The sequence below is a fragment of the Castanea sativa genome, chromosome 9 (assembly GCF_040712315.1).
Source record: "Castanea sativa cultivar Marrone di Chiusa Pesio chromosome 9, ASM4071231v1".
NCBI classification, from domain to species: Eukaryota; Viridiplantae; Streptophyta; class Magnoliopsida; order Fagales; family Fagaceae; genus Castanea; species Castanea sativa.
This window is the reverse complement of record NC_134021.1, coordinates 13,954,489-13,973,374: the sequence shown is the minus strand read 5'-3', so window position 1 is coordinate 13,973,374 and position 18,886 is coordinate 13,954,489. Positions and strand designations below refer to the sequence as shown.

Sequence of the window (18,886 nt, the reverse complement as noted above, 5' to 3'; positions counted from 1 at the left end):
TTTAATGAAATCTATCAGTCTTGTTGCTAAAAAAAAAAAAAAAAAACTAGCATGTATACAAAATAGTATACAACACCCTGATATCGAATAAGATTGTTTTTTTTATTTAGGATTTATCATCTTTATAGAATTGCCCGAAAAATCGAATGAACAAGGTAAACCTTACAAAATTTCAAAACTTAGAAGACGGAAATGAAAAAAAAAAAAGGCAAAAATTCCATAAATAAAATAGGGTAATTTACTAATTTTCTAAAATTACAAAGATTTAGTTGTAAAATTTTAAACTTTAAGGGCCAAAAATGTAAAAAAAAAAAAGGCAAAAATTGGTAATTGGGCAAAGAAAGAAGGCATAGAGAGAAGGTTACCCAATGGGCTGTAGCCAATAGCATATGCTTAAAGACATTTTGTTTGATACCTTACATAGTCCCCTCCATGAAGAGAATATCCAATAAGAGAGTCCCTTACAAGTCTCCGAGATTCCTTCAAAACCATTTTCACCCACCATACGAATTCGAATATTATTCAATCAAAAATCCCAAAAAACCAAAAAACTCAAAAACACACGCACATATAGTCACACACACACACAAGCGCACTGACACACACACACACAAATACACACAACCTAGAGAATATTTATAAACAAACACTCTCTCTCATTTAACCATCATGACCACGTCTTCTCTCTCTATAAATCCCACTCTCTCTCCTCCATTTTTCTCTACCTGTTCTTCATCCTTTTCATTTTCACCTTATTCTTCTCCTTCTTTGTACTCAAAGTTTTCCGTTAAAGTTTCCAACTTTAGCTCCCAAAGAACAAAACCCATTAGCCTTTTTGCCAAACAAGCTTCCGGGTTGTGTTTTCTTGAAGGGTCGAAGAGTTCGAGCCATAAAAGGAGAGAGCTTTTAGTTGTTAAAGCAGACGGTAACATTAACAATAACAATAACAATATGACTATCACTGAGGTTAGAGAAGAAGAGGAGATGGATGCTCCTTTGCTTGATTCTGAGACCTTATCAAGGCCTCGCCGTATTGCTCTCTTTGTTGAGCCTTCTCCTTTCGCGTGAGTTTCTTTGAAAATTGTATACTTGATCACAGTTTATGGGTGCTTGGTTTAATTAGATCTTCAACCATGAGAGACCCATTTACTCAAATGCTTTGTTGATTTTGTTTTTTTGGTCAATTTTTGACTTTCTTGTTTTTGTTTTGACTTTGCAATTGTTTGCATTATCCAGTGAATTTTTTGTTTTAGGTTTATAAATATTTGAAAGAATTTTTTTTTGGTTGGTTGTTTGTTCTTTTCGTAGGTTAGACGTCATTTATTTATTAGTTATAGCTGCAAGTTGTTTTTGATGTAATTGATTTTGGACTATGTCATTTTTTATCTACTCTGGCTTTTGCATTTATGGTGGTCAACACAGCTATAATTATAGCTTGGTAACATTTTAAAAATTTAAATAAAATGATCTAGTTTGCTATGCAATCTAAGTGGCTGTTGAAGTTTAGATCTGAGTAATTTCTCTATAATTGGAATGACTCGGATAACTTGCTAAATTTCAGCTACAGCTTTTTGGGTTTTGTTATGTTTATGTGTAGTGTCATTGGTTAATTCTTTCTATATGTATGTGATTGTGCTGGCTCTATCAGTTGGCTGCTTCTGAGTGTGAAACATTATTTGGTGAGAAGGCGTTCTTGGATACTTTTAGCTTGGATTTAAGTTGCTGTATTGCTACATTTGGCTGTTACAGATATTTGTGTTGTTGTTCTGAATTGATGCGGTCTTATAGCCTACTCTGTGGATTTTATGATTTAGCTGGTGTATTTTACCAATGGCTTCGGTTGTGGTATTTGTGGACCTTTGATGATGGCTTCTGTGACTATTATGCTTGTTTCAAATGTGGATCACATTATACTAGCTGATAATTTTTCTTCAGTTTATTTATAAGTCTCTGGGTCTTAAATTTGTTCATATTTGGTTTCTACTTTGCATACCCATCTTGGTTATGAGGCTATGAGTTATGAACCTTGTAATTTTTGCACCTACTTGCCCTCACTTTCCTGTTATTCTCAATTGTGCCAAACCATGAAACCTGGGAAGAGGCACAAATTATAGAATTTGTAATTGGTGATTTGCCTCTCATATATGCATTGCCAATGCCAATCATTTGGTAATTGGCTTTAGATATTGAATTACAGTCCAGATTGGAGAAGCCATTCTTAAAAAATTTAGAATTCATTTTTGCTGCATATTATGGACACTGTACTTCTCTCTGTTTTCTTTCTTGAGGTTGAGTTAAATAGCTATGGTCCATATATGCCCTGCAAGTAATCACAATAATTATGCCAAACTGCATGCACCAATGGATTCATGATTAGAAAGTTCCAGGTAATGTTAATCAGTTCAATGTCTGTTTCTTGGGATACCTTAAGTGGCAGAGAGTCCATATGACATGAAATTGGTTTAAAGCACTACAATCTGTTCAAACATTCTTAAGAGGAGAATGCCAGTTATTTTAGATGCTATTATGAATATGTTTCATCTGCATTGTGGTTTTAAAGAAATGTTAAGAATGTTTGACACAAATGCATGATTTTTAGTAGTATTTTTTGGGATAAATGTGGTTCAGTCATATTATAAATAAGCAATTAGCTTAGTGTAGAATCATATGGTGAGATACAATAAATTGTATCATGTTTCTTTATATCAAAGATGGATTTTTACTGAAAAATGTCTGTTCTCTGTTTCACTTGCAGATATGTATCAGGGTATAAAAACCGGTTCCAGAATTTTATTAGAAATTTACGTGAAATGGGGGATGAGGTACGTTATTTATATCTCTGCAGCTGTGTTTTCTGTTTGTCTAGGGGTGTCCTTGACCAAACCTTTTAATTTCAAGCCATGCGAACTTAACCTGAGCCTCATTGCAAATTATGCAGGGTATCATACTTGAGCATCTTGTTTCCTGAAGTTGTACTTATTAAATGTTTATTTTCCTGGTGCTGATTTTGATTAAAATTAAATTAGATAATTTAGATATGCATTTTACTACCAGTCTTTCAAAAGAACCATCCTCATCAAGCTCAACTGAACTTGAGCTTGTTCTTGTATTAGCAATATCTAGTCAAATTGATATTAGATTGGCTTATATAAAACCCCCCATGGAAGTTGCCTTTGTCTTAAAAAAAAAAAAGACCCTGTGGAAGTTTAACATAAAGTTTGCTTTAGGTTCTGAATGTGCTTCTTTGGTTAACTGACATCTTATTGATGATGTAGGTAATGGTTGTGACCACACATGAAGGAGTGCCCCAGGAATTTTATGGAGCAAAATTGATTGGATCACGGAGGTTGCTCTTACTACTTAATTTGAAATGCTTTGTCCTTATAACTATCTCCTCATCATACCTAATTGCTCTTTAACTTCTGTCACATTGAATATAAGCTGTTTTATTGTGTTGATAAATAACTTGTAATTTATAGTGTAATTAGGGCAAAACAAACTATTTAAATCATAGATCACTATGTACTTACTAATCTAAGGTATTCAAATTCCGTAGCAGTGTCAAGTTAGGCGATTACTTGTCTTCAAGAAAAATCATTTGATAATATTTATTGAGCTCATTAAAATTATAAACTGGGCAAACAAAGTAATAGACAAATATAAGTAAATCTAGTTATCCTTTCTTATTACAAAATAAGTATTTGATTGTGTTTTGGGTTGCCCCTTCATCCTACGTTCTAAGGTTTTTGAAGTCAAGGATCAATTCTTAAATTTTACAAGAGCTGAACCATCAGATTTCTAATCAGTTTGCTTTCCACATCTTGACCCCTTACCCCTGTTCAGATTAGCCCGAGGTTGCATCTAAGCTACTAGAGATTTTTTTTTTCTTGAATCATTTTCAGGCAGCCATTGCTAAGGCCTTGGCAATCACATGTTTTCTCCATACCTCATTTCTATATAATGCAGTCCTTTGTCCTTTCATGCCTTCATCATAAATCAATTAGTCACACATACCTATGCATCCAAGATACTTGTATAACAAATGCATTCATTCCTTATCCTAGGTTTCATCATATTGCCTCTCTTCAACTCCTTATACTTTCTTGCATATTTCTATGTCAATCCACTTTTACCATTTGAGCAGTCCAATTTTTTAGATGAAGTGTTTGACTTACAAACAAGAAAAATTGTTTTGGTTAATGATGTAGGTGTGAAAGCACTATCTGTCTGCCTAATTTCCTCATATATTTATTTATTTTTTCAGCTTTCCATGTCCCTGGTACCAGAAAGTGCCACTTTCCCTGGCACTCAGTCCTAGAATAATTTCAGAGGTTGCCCGATTTAAGCCTGATATAATTCATGCTTCATCACCAGGAATAATGGTAAATTTTCAATTCTTGCTAGAATTTTCTGTTGTCTTCTTATTTCTTTAATTTTTTGTTGCAAATGGGGGTGTTTTGAAGTAATAAAGAAAGAATATTGCTTTTCTGGTGGGTGACATATATTGACCGTATTGTAGGTATTTGGAGCTCTCGCCATTGCAAAACTATTGTGTGTCCCCATAGTTATGTCTTACCACACTCATGTGCCAGTGTAAGTGTAATGCTATTCTTGACCGAATTCTTATTATGCACATATTACAATTAACTTCTGTTTTTGATTGGTAAAAATAATATTATTGAAAAGAGACTATTTCATGAAACATATTACAATTAATTGCTCACTTTAAATGAGTGGAAAATTGCTAATGAGCTCCAACTCAGATGGCATTTACCCCTCCCAAAATTATGGCATGGAGGGTTAGGTCTTGGGTTCATTGGGTGCATGTGTAACTCACCAATACAAGAACAACAAAGCATTAGTTACCAGTAAAAAAATAAATAGATGAGTGGGAAACTCACAAATTCAAAGGCTGCTTCTCTAATAAGTTTAATAATGTTCCGAGTCCCATGTGTGTACTTTCTCTCTAATATATTGCTGAATTTCTATGAGATATGTCAAGTAGGCTGATTGTAGTTTTCATTTGCAGATATATCCCAAGATATACATTCAGTTGGCTGGTGACACCCATGTGGTTGGTTATAAGTATGTAAATGCTTCCCTTTCTCTCTCCTTTTTTTCCTCCCTCCCCTCCTCGCTTCCTTCTTTACTGTTGATACTGAAGCCTTTAGGTAACAATTTGGTCTTTCATTTGCAGAGTTTCTACACAGAGCAGCTGATCTTACACTGGTGCCCTCAGTTGCTATTGGCAGGGATCTTGAAGCAGCTAGAGTGACAGCTGGTGAGTATAACTATAAACTGTCAAGCACCTTGTTAATAACCACACTATAATGACTTCAATCATTATGGGGTTGTTATATACCATTATGCACCAAACTCATTTTTTTAAGGATTCTCTTTTTCCCCCTCACAGTAATAGTTTCACTTAATAGCCTCCAAAGTTCCCTTTGTGGAAGTTTCAGCTAAAAAACTTGCATCTGTGCCCGTGCAGCTCTATCCTAAATTGACTGCTTTGTTATGCTTGTTTACAGCCAACAAGATTCGTCTTTGGAAGAAGGGTGTTGATTCTGATAGCTTCAACCCCTGTTTCCGTTCTCAAGAAATGCGATTACGACTAAGGTATGACAACTGTCCAATCCTGTTTTCTTCTGTCTTGTAATTGCCCATGTACAATGAGTTTCACTTATGTTACATATACTTCCTCTTGCACAGCGATGGTGAACCTGAGAAACCATTGATAGTTCATGTTGGACGTCTAGGAGTTGAGAAAAGTTTGGATTTCACCAAGAGGTAGTGCTCTTCGATCGCAAAGATTGGAAATGAATAACTGGTGTTTTCCTCCTCTTTAGTCCTGTTTATACATAGTTGGAAAAACTAATGCAGTAACAAAGTTTTCTACGCACTGATGGTTTAAGTTTCAATTTTGCAATTTGCTGTCCTTAATTTTTTTTTGGGTAATGTTTACACTTTCCACCTCCCTCTCCAATTGCTGACATTTGAAACTCATGTTTTAACAGGGTAATGGATGAGCTTCCAGAAGCACGAATTGCTTTTATTGGAGATGGGCCATATAGGTAATCTACTTTGACACTTAATCCGTTGCATACCTCCTTACTATTTTGAAGGCCATTCTAAGAGAATATCAGTATTCTTATATTGCACTCCATCATGATTACCAACCCCACTTTTAGAGAGGGAGATATCACCTATGAAGCACGGGTGCGTTTCGGGATTCGGGTGCGGGTGCGGGAGCGGGTGCGGGACTCGGCAATTTTTGAAAAAGTAGGGTGCGGGTGCGGCGATTAAAAAATTATTAAAAATATTTTTATTTATATTTTTAATATATTGCTAAACATACTTTTTTCACATTATATAAATATATACCAAATTTAAGAACAATGGTAAATAATAACTAGAATACAGAGAATAGGAGAAAGCCTAGCAGAAGAGTGAAGGTAGAGAGTGGGAGAGAGGCTCAAGAAAAATGAAGAGGGAGAGGGTTGGGTCTTGGTTTTTTTCCAAACGGTGCGTTTGCACCTCTTTTTTTTTTTTTTTTTTTTTTCAGCCATAAGCACCTGTTGTTGTTGTTGTTTTTTTTTTTTTTTTGAATTTCGGCCGGTATCGGCCGGACCGATTTCAACCGATACGGACCGATTCGGGCCGAATCGGCCCGATTTCGCGCGCGTCGGCCCGAATCGGCGCCGTATCGGCGCGAATCGCGCCGAAAAAAATAGTTTTTTATTGCCGGACGCGGCACGGACGCGCAGGCAGCGGCGTCGCCTGCGCGTCGCCGCGTCCGACGCGGGTGTGGCGGCCCAAACGCCGCACCCGTGCTTCATAGGATATCACAGCACTAAGGGGGTACCAAAATAATGAACTGTAGTCTGATTTCTATGAACTGCGCTGATGTAGCCAACAGAATTTAAATATTACTCTAATTACTTTGAGTTCATCTGCACTTCATTTTACAAAACATACCTTTCTTGGCAGGGAGGAGCTGGAAAAACTGTTTGCTGGCATGCCCGCAGTTTTTACAGGGATGCTAGGAGGTGAAGAGCTTTCACAGGCATATGCCAGTGGGGATGTTTTTCTTATGCCTTCAGAATCTGAGACACTTGGGCTAGTCGTTTTGGAATCCATGTCTTCTGGAATTCCTGTTGTGGGGGTTCGTGCTGGTGGAATCCCAGATATAATACCTCCAGAACAGGAGGGCAAAACTGGTTATCTATATAGTCCCGGCGACCTTGATGATTGCTTGAGCAAATTGAAGCCTTTGTTGCATGACCGAGAATTGAGAGAGACCATGGGGAAAGCTGCACGTGAAGAAATGGAGAAGTATGATTGGAAGGCAGCCACAAGAACGATTCGCAATGAACAATACAATGCTGCCATCTGGTTCTGGCGCAAGAAGAGAGCACAGCTACTGAGACCTCTTCAATGGCTGGCAAAACGCCTTTTTCCATCCCCAGAGGTTATATAGGTGACGCAGAAAAATTCCTTCAGTTCATTAGTGGTTTGTCAGCTTTGCTCTGGACTTCAAAGAACGATGAACGTGTGATTGCGATACATTCATTTGTTGTATATAATGAATGGACCATTCAGTAATGGTCAGCTGCGCTGTATTTTGTGGCATGATTTACTTAGATGTCAGTTTTAAATGTAATAACAGGGGAACATTTTTAAGTTTTTAAGTTAAAGTAATTTTGCCTGGTATTTGTCTATGACATTGCTTAGTATTTCCAAGCATGTCAAACTGTTTGTCTTATGAGGCAGCACACAGGTGTTAACCAGATGAAGCTACAAAGAGAGCCTCCTTTTCCACTGGGAAGAGAATTGGCTGGAAAAGCGTTATCAGGACACATTTTCAGTCATCCGTAAGGATCACTGTATTTTCTCATATCTGTGTATATTTTAGGTGTGTAGGTTGAAGAATAAGAATCACAACAGGGGTTTTAGCTGAATAAGAATGGTGAAACGATCAATCATTGTTGAGTTAGCACCCTCAGGGAGAATGCAACTACTTTATAGAGGATCAACCAGTGGAGTTGATTCAGAAGCCCTCTTAGTGTTGTTGCAATGAAGTGGTATAGAAGAAAAACTGCATAGTGACAATGGCAGTTAGGAAATGATTACCTCTTAATGATTTAGGAAGGGGTATTCCATTTATAAGATTTTGTTTAAGAGTTTGGTTAATCCCTATCTTGTAACATTAAATGTGAAATTGAGGATTGCTACAACGTTATAAATATGCAGATGTGATATACCGTGGCTTTCTAAAGATGCTTTTTATTTTCTGTAAATGGGAGTGATTGACTGTGTATCGAACAAATTCTTTTATCCCAAACACCAAAAACTTTGTATTTCAGTTAGCATCTCCTAGTGTTTCTAATTGAGATATGTAGGGTTCAAATCCCCTCATCCCTCCCTAATTATCGAAATATCAAAGAAAAAAAAAAAAAAACTTTTATCCCCAACACACCATGGGTGGTCATGTGTTGGTTCAAGGGTAGCAGTGGGGTGAGGTAGTATCGAATAATGGGTGCCTCATTCTCATTGTGTTTCCTATTTATGATGGAAAAAACCCACACGAGACAGTAGTGGACAAGTCATATTCAGGGCAGATTGGAGATACTTTACTAATCTTAATGAAATCGCTTTAATATTTATAAAATAAATATGAAACATACGGGGAAAGAGTGGGAATACTAAAAAAGAACTAGAGACAAATGTTTTGAAAATAGTGTATAAAATATGTATAAAAAATATATTATAATTGGAACACATATTGAAAGAAAATTATATAATTTGTATAAATAAGTTAAACATATATATATATATATATATATATATATATATATATATATATATATATGAAATAAATTCAAGGCGAGGCAAGGTAAACAAAACTTATCCCTGTCTTGTTACCTCTTTGGAGCAAGGAAAATTCACACCGAGCACAACGGGGTAGGATAGGTCATTTTTGCTATCCCTTAAATCTGAAATCTCCAAGTATTTCTTTTTCGGTGAGGACCAATCTTCACGAGATCGCTTAGACATTGAGCCTTGGAGACAAGATTCGTTCATGCCTAGTTTTCTCCTATGTTTTTGTATTGGGTCGTGTAGGTAAGAATGTATTGAAAGTAACATGTTATACATGACAAATGTTACTAACCCGTGGCCGCAGCATATACATATAGGGTTCGTTTGGATAGAACTTATTGCTGAAAACTGAAAACTGAAAACACTGTAGCAAAATAATTTTTAAAGGGGTAAAAAATACTGTTCATTCCAAAAGTTACTATTCATTGGCCTAAAATCATTGTTCATGGCCAATGAACAGTAACAAACACGCGTTGAAAAAAAAAAAAAACAAAAAGTGGACGCAGCTAAAAAAAGCTAGATCCAAACGTATTCATAGTCTAGCTAGGTGTGGCCATGGAGCATGAACCACACATCCCCCTAAACATCTATGCTTTTGGATTTGGTGCATTCACTTTGCTATTTCAGTGCATCCCCTACTCATCTATGCTCTATGCTTCTAAATTGGACGGTTGAGGTCATTCTCTACTAGTCAATTGTGGTGGCTTGCCCTTGCACCCAAACTATTACATGTAGGGGATGTGTGTAACATGCCTCTAGTACATGTACAATCATTTTGCTTACAATGGTACGATCAATATTGTAATCTCATGCATACAATGTATACACACACTTGCGTGAGAGAGACAATACATATATCTAATCATGATGCCTCCATTATAATTGATGGAGCTCAATAATTCAAGTTGAATTGATACTTGTGGATCTAACATATGTAAAATAGAGACTTTATATACACTTAGTTATGACGCCTTCATCACAATTCAACAACTTTACAAAAGTTTTGAAGAAAGTAAATATGTTTGAATTTAAAGACTCTTTGTCTAATTAAAGACAGTTCTCTTTAATAATTAAATAGCAATGATCATTGCCTAGGTTGGAATTTGATCTTAGGTTTTTGATTAGATGCAAAGAATTTTTTACAAAATTACAAGTTAAATTAATAAACACCAAGAGACTAAATGACCAAGAGTTTCGTACTATGATCTCACCATCAATGACTTACCACCAAATTTATATAATTCACATGATGAGTGCCTTTAAACTTGAGCATCTTTTCTGAATCTAGAATAAATTTTTTTCATTGTAAATGGCTACACCTAGCCTGTGGCCATCGCACAGAATATTAATGGAATTACTACTTATTATGTGCAATCAATTGGTTTGAGATGACTAAGGAGAGTCTTTCTTGTGCATTATATGGACCATAAGATATGATCAACTTGTGCTGTTTATAAAAAAAAAAAAAAAAACATAGATTTGGATGTGAGTTTAATGTAATTATACCACACTTTGTATATATTGTCATGTGGCAATGCTAAATATGTATATAAAATTAGAAGTCACATTACTGGTTATATGTATATATAATTTTTTTTTCCTTTTTCTTTTTTGAGAATGTGTATGGAATATGGATAATTATAGATTATATTAACCAGTAGTAACATCGGATTAAAGTCCCCATTTCTTACTTAAACATCATTTAGCTTACATTTATATGAGATGAAAGGAGAGAGAAAGATAGTTAATTTATTTATTATGGCCACTTTCCTTAAATATTGTGAAAGTAAGGAGATTTTGCTCATTCCAAAAATTTGAAATCATACTAGTAGGAGATTTTAACACAGTTTGATGTGCAATTAGATTTGGGTTTGAAGGCATAGGACATCCCAATTGGTCAATTTTTGGACCAAGGGGTTGCTCTCTACCCATCACAATGCTTCACAGCTTAAGCCCTAAAAATTTCCTAATTTTTAGGCCAAATTTTAATAAAAAGGAATTATTATAATTAAACAGTATCATTCTCTACCTCAATCTAATTGTAGAACCTCTGTACTTTGACCAAAACTATGGCTGCTATATTTTAGACTCATATAAAGTTTATTTTCGTAACGTTTTCTCACTTCTCATATTGATTACCCCCATCCTATAATTCCTATTATTAGAAAAAAAAGGAAAGGAAAGTGTGCTAAGTATAGCTCGTGGCTATCTATAAATGGACTTATTCTGTTTAAGTGCAAGAAAAATAAAAGTACAAAACTTAATATACAATACTTTAGATGGAGTTTCAGTTAGTATATACGTGTATCACATATACTACGCGTAGGTACGTAAACAACAAAAAAAACATGCGTCTTCCATTTTGTTTTCAAAGGTACATAATTCTACGCAAACTTTTTGGACTACAAGTATGTTACGTGTTCAGGTTAAAATACGTAGAGAACGGTTTGTTATATACGGATATATATACAAAAGATAAATTTTTTTTAACGAACTTATTGAGTTATTGTTGCTGACAAAGACTCAAAATGGGACACTAAATATAAAAGATTAAAATAATCTCTAAGGTGGCGTTTGGTATGGGGTAATGTTTTAGGATTCCCAGGAATGTTTAAAGATTCTCATGTTTGGTTGCAAATTACGCTAGGGAATCAAATGCCAGGGGAATCCTTAAACCCCTCTCAGTAGGAATGTGGATTCCCTTTAAAACAGGTGGGAATCCAGATTCCCAAACTTAAAAGAAATTGTATTTTTTATAAATTGACAATTTTAACCCTTTTTCCTTATCATTTAAGCAATTAAGATAAACTATAAAACAAATTATCAATATCTTCTCTCTTGTCTTTATCTTTTCCCGCCAAAACAACATAAACAGGATAAATAACTCTGCTAATAGTTATTTTTGTATTATTCTTGTCATTTTGAAATGTTAGATCACAGTTTTAATGAATGTGTTGCTAATTGATAGTTTATATAATGTTTTTTATCCATCTATTTAGAGTAAGATATTTTTTTAAAGGACTAATTAATAGTTTATATATATTTTTTTATTATTTATTTAAAGGAAGATTTTTTTTTTTAATGGGCTTGGTACTTCATATTCAAATCTAAGGACAAAATGGGAAAAACAAATAATTCATTTAAGATTCCTGGGAATACACCAAATATTATCATCTCACATTCCTGGGAATCTCCCAATGAAACCAAACATAGGAATAGCTACATTCCTAGGAATGTGATTCCTAGGAATCACATTCCTGGGAATCTAGATGCCAAGAGTAATGTGGATTCCCCGTACCAAACGCCACATAAAGGAAATGTATTGCACTCACCGTCAAGGTTCAAACACAAATAATAAGCTTAATTTTTTTTTATATATAAAATAAAACTTTTTTTTCTATTTTAAAATAGTGGTACAGCAAAAAATATTTTCACAATAATTTTACAATAAAATTTAGGTGGTAAATTCATCTAAGTTCATCACTAATATTATTTTTTTATTTACCATTAATCGCTTAACAAAACACCTAAGCTCTATTGTAAAATTATTTTAAAAATGTTGTCCCTTCTTTAATATTTATTTTATTAAATTGTTAGACTCCCAAAAAGTTAAACACAAAAATTTCGGAAACCTATTGCCATGCTTCATCCCTTCACTAGTTAGAGGGCACAATAATAAGTAACCATTTGAGAAAAACTTATCTAGACTTAAAAAAAAAAAAAATTTATTGAAAGTGATGAGGGTGATTTTACAATTTGTTCCTAACACCTTAAGAAGGCTGACGGGAGTAACGAGCCCGTCAGCTCTGGTCACTGAACCATCTTCCTTCGACGTCCGCGGCTCTACCTCATATCTGACGGCATTGGGCTAAAGGGAGAAAACTAATGACATCAAAACTGAAGATTTTAAGCTGACGACCTTTTCGAAAACAACTGAGTAGGTTGACGACCTTAGGAAGGAAAGACTGATGGAGGGAAAAGCCAAAGGGGATAAGCAAACCTTCATCCATAACCTATCTTGTCCTCTACGTATGCGTGTATAAGGAAAGTTCTTGCACTACACATTTGACCCTAGTCGAGAAGATTTCTATAAGGAAAAGGGCTCTAGGTGATACGTAAAATCCACAAATTACTCTCCTAGAAGGAAAGTACTTCCTCACCAGGGCGCTTATTTTAGCCTCACACTACTATATATACCCCAAAACTCTTATAAACCAAGGTACGCATAATTCACTTCAGCTCTACCACTTTAGGGTTGCGAATAAGAAAGAAGCTCTAACTTGACCTTCGGAGGGTTTTTAGCCGGCACCACACCGGTGCCCTTTGTTTGGTCTTGTTTTTTGTTGTGCAGGTGTTGTTTCGAGTCAAGTGAGGGCCACGCGACAACTGGTGGATTTTTCTTCATTATCAGTTGGCACCGTCTGTGGGAATCAACATCAGCACTCAAGAGTAATCAGCCTTTGCTCTACCCCTAAGACAAAAGTTGCATGGTACTCACTCGATTGATGGTAACAATCAATAATCAAGGCGACGAACCGCATACCACAGTCTTAGAGAGGCAATTCCAAACGCTTGTGGCGGTGGTTGAGCGCCTAACCAAGCAAAATCATGATCTAGAGGAGCAACTGCGGCAAAGGAATACACACCTTAGCGCATCGGAGGAAGACTAGGAAGGTGCAAGCGCGGATGAGACAAACCCGGAAGGGCCTGAGGGTAGCAACGCTCCGAGTAGACCAGAGCGGCAAGACACTAACCGGCCATCCATCTTGGACACCCTACCACCTCACATAGCAGCTGAGATGCAGGAGATGAGGGAACGGATGGATGTGATGATGAACGCCCTCAGAGGTCGAATCTCCAGCGACCTGGATGACCTAGTCCAGAGAACTGATTCGCCTTTCACAGCGCTTGTAAGTTCATGCCCCCTTCCCCCAAAATTTCGCATGCCTCAGGTGGAGAATTACGACGGATCCAAGGACCCATTGGATCACTTGGAATCCTTCAAGATCCTAGTGCATCTTTAGGGTGTACCGGATGAGATCATGTGTAGGGCTTTTCCCACCACATTGAAAGGTCCTGCGAGGGACTGGTACAGTAGGCTGACGCCTAATTCCATCGACACTTTCAAGGAATTAGGTGCACAATTCGTATCACACTTTATCGGGAGTCATCGGCATAAGAAGTCTACCGCGTGTCTGATGAACATTAGACAACGAGAAGACGATATTCTAAGATCATACATAGCTCGCTTTAACAAGGAAGCCCTCTCAATAGATGAGGCAGATGACAAGATACTTGTAGCAGCATTCACAAATGAGTTGCGGAAGGGTAAATTCCTGTTTTCTCTGTATAAGAACGACCCAAAGACTATGTCCGAAGTATTTTACAGGGCAACCAAGTACATGAACGCAGAAGATGCGTTACTGGCTAGAGAAGAAAAGCCTAGACAAAGGGGAAGACAGGAAGATGCACGCTCGGATAGGGGCAAAAGAAGGCTAGAACTAAAGAATGACGGGATGATCGACGCCCTAGACCACCCGCGGGGAGATTCACAAGCTTCACTCCCCTAACCGCTCCTATCGACTAGGTACTAATGCAAATTAAAGACGAAGGAGCCTTGACTTTTCTCGGCAAGCTGAAGGGAGATCCCAACAACAGGCCAAGGGATAAATACTGCCGTTTTCATCAAGATCATGGCCATGACACCGCTGATTGCTATGACTTGAAGCAGCAAATAGAAGCTCTTATTAGACGAGGAAGGCTGTAGAGGTTCGTTAGCAAGGAGAGGGCAGACCCGCCACAAAATCAAGCTCCTCGACGAGATAACGATCGCCCCAGGCAACCCCTAGGAGATATAAGGATGATTGTAGGGGGCACCACGACCGCCGGGTCGTCGAAGAAAGCCTGAAAGACATACCTCAGAATGGTTCAGAACATCCAGATGACGGGTTCCGCGCCCAAAATGTCGCAGATTGACAATCCCTCCATTGGATTCTCAGAAGAAGATGCATGGCGTCTTCACCATTCCCATGATGACGTGCTCGTCGTCACCATACAGGCAGGAGACTATAACATGCACCGAGTCCTCGTCAACAACGGCAGTTCAACAGACATCCTCTACTACCTTGCATTCCAACAAATGGGGATTGAAAGGGAGCGACTAGGGATGGCAATTTAGATCCGGCCCGCGGATACCCAGCCCGGCCCGACCCTAATGGGCCGGATTTTACCCGGCCCGATAAAGAATAGGGTCGGGTATGGGTTTTTTAAAAAAAAACCCGAAGCGGGTTCGGGTCGGGTCCGGGTTTTATAAAAAAAATCCGAAACCCGCCCCGAATAAAAACCCGGTTATGGAGGATAAGACATTTTGTAAGAATTTCTTAGTCTTTTTCATTTGTTAGTTGGAGGATAAGACATTTTGTAATTTCCTAGACTTGTGGGATTTATTTTGTAGCTTTTTAAGTGATTTGTTGATTTAAAATCTTAGTTGTGATTTGTTGATTTATGATTAACTTATAATTTGGTTTGATTTGGTTGCCCTATAATGTGACCTAAATGCCAAATTTTGGCATTTGGGCCATGTTAAATGGCTTGAATAGGCTTGAATTTAGGGAAAAAAATTTAATGGGCTTCAAAAAAAAAAAATTTTGTTAGGCTAGATTTGGGCCCAAGAAGATAAATGGGGCCCGCGGGGCCCGTGGAGCGGGTATGGGCCCCGAGAAAAAAAACCCGATTAATAATCGGGCTGGATCCGGGTTCCGGGTATGCAAAAACCCGGCCCGAACCCGACCCATTGCCATTCCTAGGAGCGACTAGTTCCGACTAACGCCCTGCTCGTCGGCTTTGTAGGAACGAGGGTATTTCCACTTGGCGTCATCACTTTGGCAGTAACCATTGGAGACTACCTATAGCAGATCACTAGGAATGTAGCATTCCTCGTAGTTGATTGCTCGTCAGCCTACAACGCCATCATAAGACGTCTAACCCTCAACTCATGGAAGGCTGTAACCTCAACCTACCATTTGATGATAAAATTCCCTACTGATTATGAAGTAGGAGAGTTGAGAGGAGATCAAGTAGCCGCACGCGAATGTTACGTAGCCATGATGGAGATGGACGACCACCTTCAGGCCATGAACATAGAAGAACGTCGGGCAGCGATGGAGCCCGTTGAGAGGCTCGAAGATGTGCCTCTTAACGAATCCCAACCGGAGCGGACGACCAAAATCGGCACCCTTGCAACCTGACGGTGCGTCAAGAACTCACGACCTTCCTAAAAGAAAATCGGGACGTGTTCGCATGCAGCCATGAAGACATGCCAGGAATTGACCCGTCAGTCATGGTACACAGGTTGAATGTGTCGCCATCTTTCCCACCCGTCCAACAAAAGAAAAGAATCTTCGCCCAAGAGAGGGATCGGACGGTAGCAGAAGAAGTCCGCAAGCTACAGGAGGCAGGATTTATCAGGGAAGTTTACTACCCTGATTGGTTGGCAAACGTCGTGATGGTCAAAAAGAACAATGAAAAATTGAGGATGTGTGTTGACTTCACGGACCTAAACAAAGCATGCCCCAAAGATAGCTACCCCCTCCCATGAGTTGACATCCTGGTGGACTTTACGGCCTAACATCAGCTGCTGAGCTTCATGGATGCGTTTTTCGGATACAACCAAATCCGAATGGATGAGGCTGATCAGGAGAAGACTTCGTTCGTAACAAGCCAATGCCTTTTTTGTTACAAAGTCATGCCCTTTGGCTTGAAAAACGCTGGCGCAACCTATCAAAGGCTCATGAATAAGATGTTTACATGACAGATTGGAAGAAACGTCCAAGTATATGTCGATGACATGCTAGTGAAAAGTCGAAGAGAAGAAGATCATTTGGAAGATCTCAAAGAAACCTTCGATGCTCTAAAGAGGTATCGAGGCTAACCCGGACAAGATCCGGGCCATAATGGAGATGGTGCCTCCTAAAAATATAAAGGAAGTACAAAGCCTTAATGGCAAGGTCGCTACGCTTAATAGATTCGTGTTGAGGGCAACGGATAGGTGTCTACCATTCTTCTGTACACTGAAGAAATCTTTTGAATAGACGACCGAATGTCAACAAGCGTTCAAAGATCTGAAGGACTACCTCTCTTCACCACCGTTACTAAGTCCCTCACAACCAAGAGAAGAATTTTTCCTCTATCTGGCCGTCTCCCTAGCCGCTGTCAGTGCAGCCTTAGTTAGAGAAGACGACAGGGTCCAAAGGCCCGTGTACTACGCTAGCAAGGCATTGCATGGTGCAGAAGAAAGGTATCCCCCCATGGAAGAACTCGCCTTCGCTCTAGTCACGGCGTCATAAACTCAAGCCATACTTCCAAGCCCATACGATAGTCGTCCTAACTGACAAACCTTTACGGCGAGTAATGGGCAGTCTTAAAGCTGCCGGGCGAATAGTATTATGGTTAATAGAGTTGAGTGAGTTTGACATACAGTGTCGCCCTTGCACCGCCATCAAGGGACAAGCAGTCGCCGACTTCATTGCAGAGTTTGCCAGCGCAGAAGGTAAGGGGGCAGAAAATCCCCAATGGAGCATATTCACGGATGGGTCATCCAACAAGAAGGCTGGTAGAGCAGGAATTGTACTCAAATCTCCAGAAGGCAATGAGATCGAATGTATGATCCGTCTCGATTTCCCTACAACTAATAATGAAGCCGAGTACGAAGCCCTGATAGCGGGTTTAGACCTCGCCAAGGTTGTAGGGGCCGCAAACATGGTTGTTCACTGCGACTCCGAGGTCGTCACAAGCCAAGTGAACGGCGAATTTGAGTGGAAGGGCGAAAAGTTGAAAAAGTATTGGAAGCAAGCGAAGAGGAGAGTGGATGAGCTGCAAGCCAAGATAGTCCAAATCCCAAGAGGAGAAAATGAGCAAGCTGACCGTCTTGCCAAAACCGCGTCAGTAGAGTATATGATCGCCCTCGACAAGGTACTTTCTTTTATTCAACCCTCACCAATGATAGACGTCGTCAACATACAGGAGATAGGTTCCAAAAATAATTGGACCACCCCCTTAATCTCTTACTTAAAAGACGGCACGTTGCCCGGCGAGAAGGAGGTGGCGAGGAAGCTAAAGGTTCAGTCGGCGCAGTTCGTCTTGATAAAAAATGTCCTGTACAAGAGGGGATTCTCTCGACCATACTTAAGATGCTTAAGTCCCAAAGAAGCGGATTATGTCATGAAGGAAGTACACGAAGGGATCTGTGGCAACCACTCAGGGTCGCGATCATTAGTACATAAGCTGATCCGGGCAGGATACTACTGGCCGTCCATGCAGCAGGACGTCGAGACATATGTGAAGGCTTGCGACAAATGTCAAAGGTTCAGCAACATAATTAGGCAACCAACAGAAGAGCTGACTGCAATCACAGCTACATGGCCGTTCGCCCAATGGGGACTAGACATCATGGGCCCTTTCCCTACAGCAATAAGGTAGCTGAAGTTCCTAATAGTCGGTATAGACTATTTCACCCAATGGGTGGAAGCTGAGGCGTTGGCCACCATCACCAAGAAGAACGTGCGAAGCTTTGTTTGGAAAAACATAATTTGTAGATACAGAATCCCCAGGGTCTTAGTCTCGGACAATGGAAAGCAGTTTGACAATGATGCCTTTAGAGACTTTTGTTCGCGGTTAGGAATCCGGAACCACTACTCCTCTCCGGCTCATCCTTAAGCCAACGGACAGGTTGAGGTCACGAACCGATCCTTGCTTCGAATCATCAAGACCCGGCTCGAGGGGCAAAGGGCATATGGCTAGAAGAGTTGCCAAGCGTCCTATGGGCGTACAGGATGATGGCCAGAACACCCACAGGAGAAACTCCGTTTCGACTAACATACAGGAGCGATGCAGTCATCCCAGCTGAGATTGGGCTCACGAGTTACAGGGTGGACAATCACGACAAAGGGAGGAATGACGAGACCATACGTCTACAGCTTGATCTAGTTGACGAGGTCAGAGCAACAGC

At 39.0% G+C, this 18,886-nt stretch overlaps 2 protein-coding genes across 2 annotated transcripts; both read left to right on the top strand.

Annotated features, from left to right (window-relative positions):
* Positions 1 to 588: 588 nt before the first annotated feature.
* Positions 589 to 7,713, top strand: LOC142610243 (sulfoquinovosyl transferase SQD2). Its single transcript, XM_075782004.1, has 11 exons — positions 589 to 1,064; positions 2,756 to 2,822; positions 3,276 to 3,346; positions 4,265 to 4,382; positions 4,520 to 4,593; positions 5,030 to 5,085; positions 5,198 to 5,281; positions 5,532 to 5,619; positions 5,713 to 5,790; positions 6,018 to 6,074; positions 6,991 to 7,713. The coding sequence occupies exons 1-11, from the start codon at positions 670 to 672 to the stop codon at positions 7,478 to 7,480; spliced, it is 1,578 nt and encodes a 525-aa protein (XP_075638119.1). The 5' UTR covers positions 589 to 669; the 3' UTR covers positions 7,481 to 7,713.
* A 9,576-nt stretch (positions 7,714 to 17,289) lies between these two features.
* On the top strand, positions 17,290 to 18,357 carry LOC142608785 (uncharacterized). The gene has a single exon (XM_075780466.1). The coding sequence runs from the start codon at positions 17,290 to 17,292 to the stop codon at positions 18,355 to 18,357; it is 1,068 nt and encodes a 355-aa protein (XP_075636581.1).
* Positions 18,358 to 18,886: the final 529 nt, after the last annotated feature.

Excerpts from the sequence above, each read along its gene's own strand:
- LOC142610243 (XM_075782004.1), top strand. The coding sequence starts at position 670 with ATGACCACGTCTTCTCTCTCTATAAATCCCACTCTCTCTCCTCCATTT. Across the intron at positions 4,383-4,519 it reads CTTCATCACCAGGAATAATG|GTATTTGGAGCTCTCGCCAT; the intron begins GTAAATTTTCAA and ends ACCGTATTGTAG. Across the intron at positions 6,075-6,990 it reads ATTGGAGATGGGCCATATAG|GGAGGAGCTGGAAAAACTGT; the intron begins GTAATCTACTTT and ends CTTTCTTGGCAG.
- LOC142608785 (XM_075780466.1), top strand. The coding sequence starts at position 17,290 with ATGGGCAGTCTTAAAGCTGCCGGGCGAATAGTATTATGGTTAATAGAG.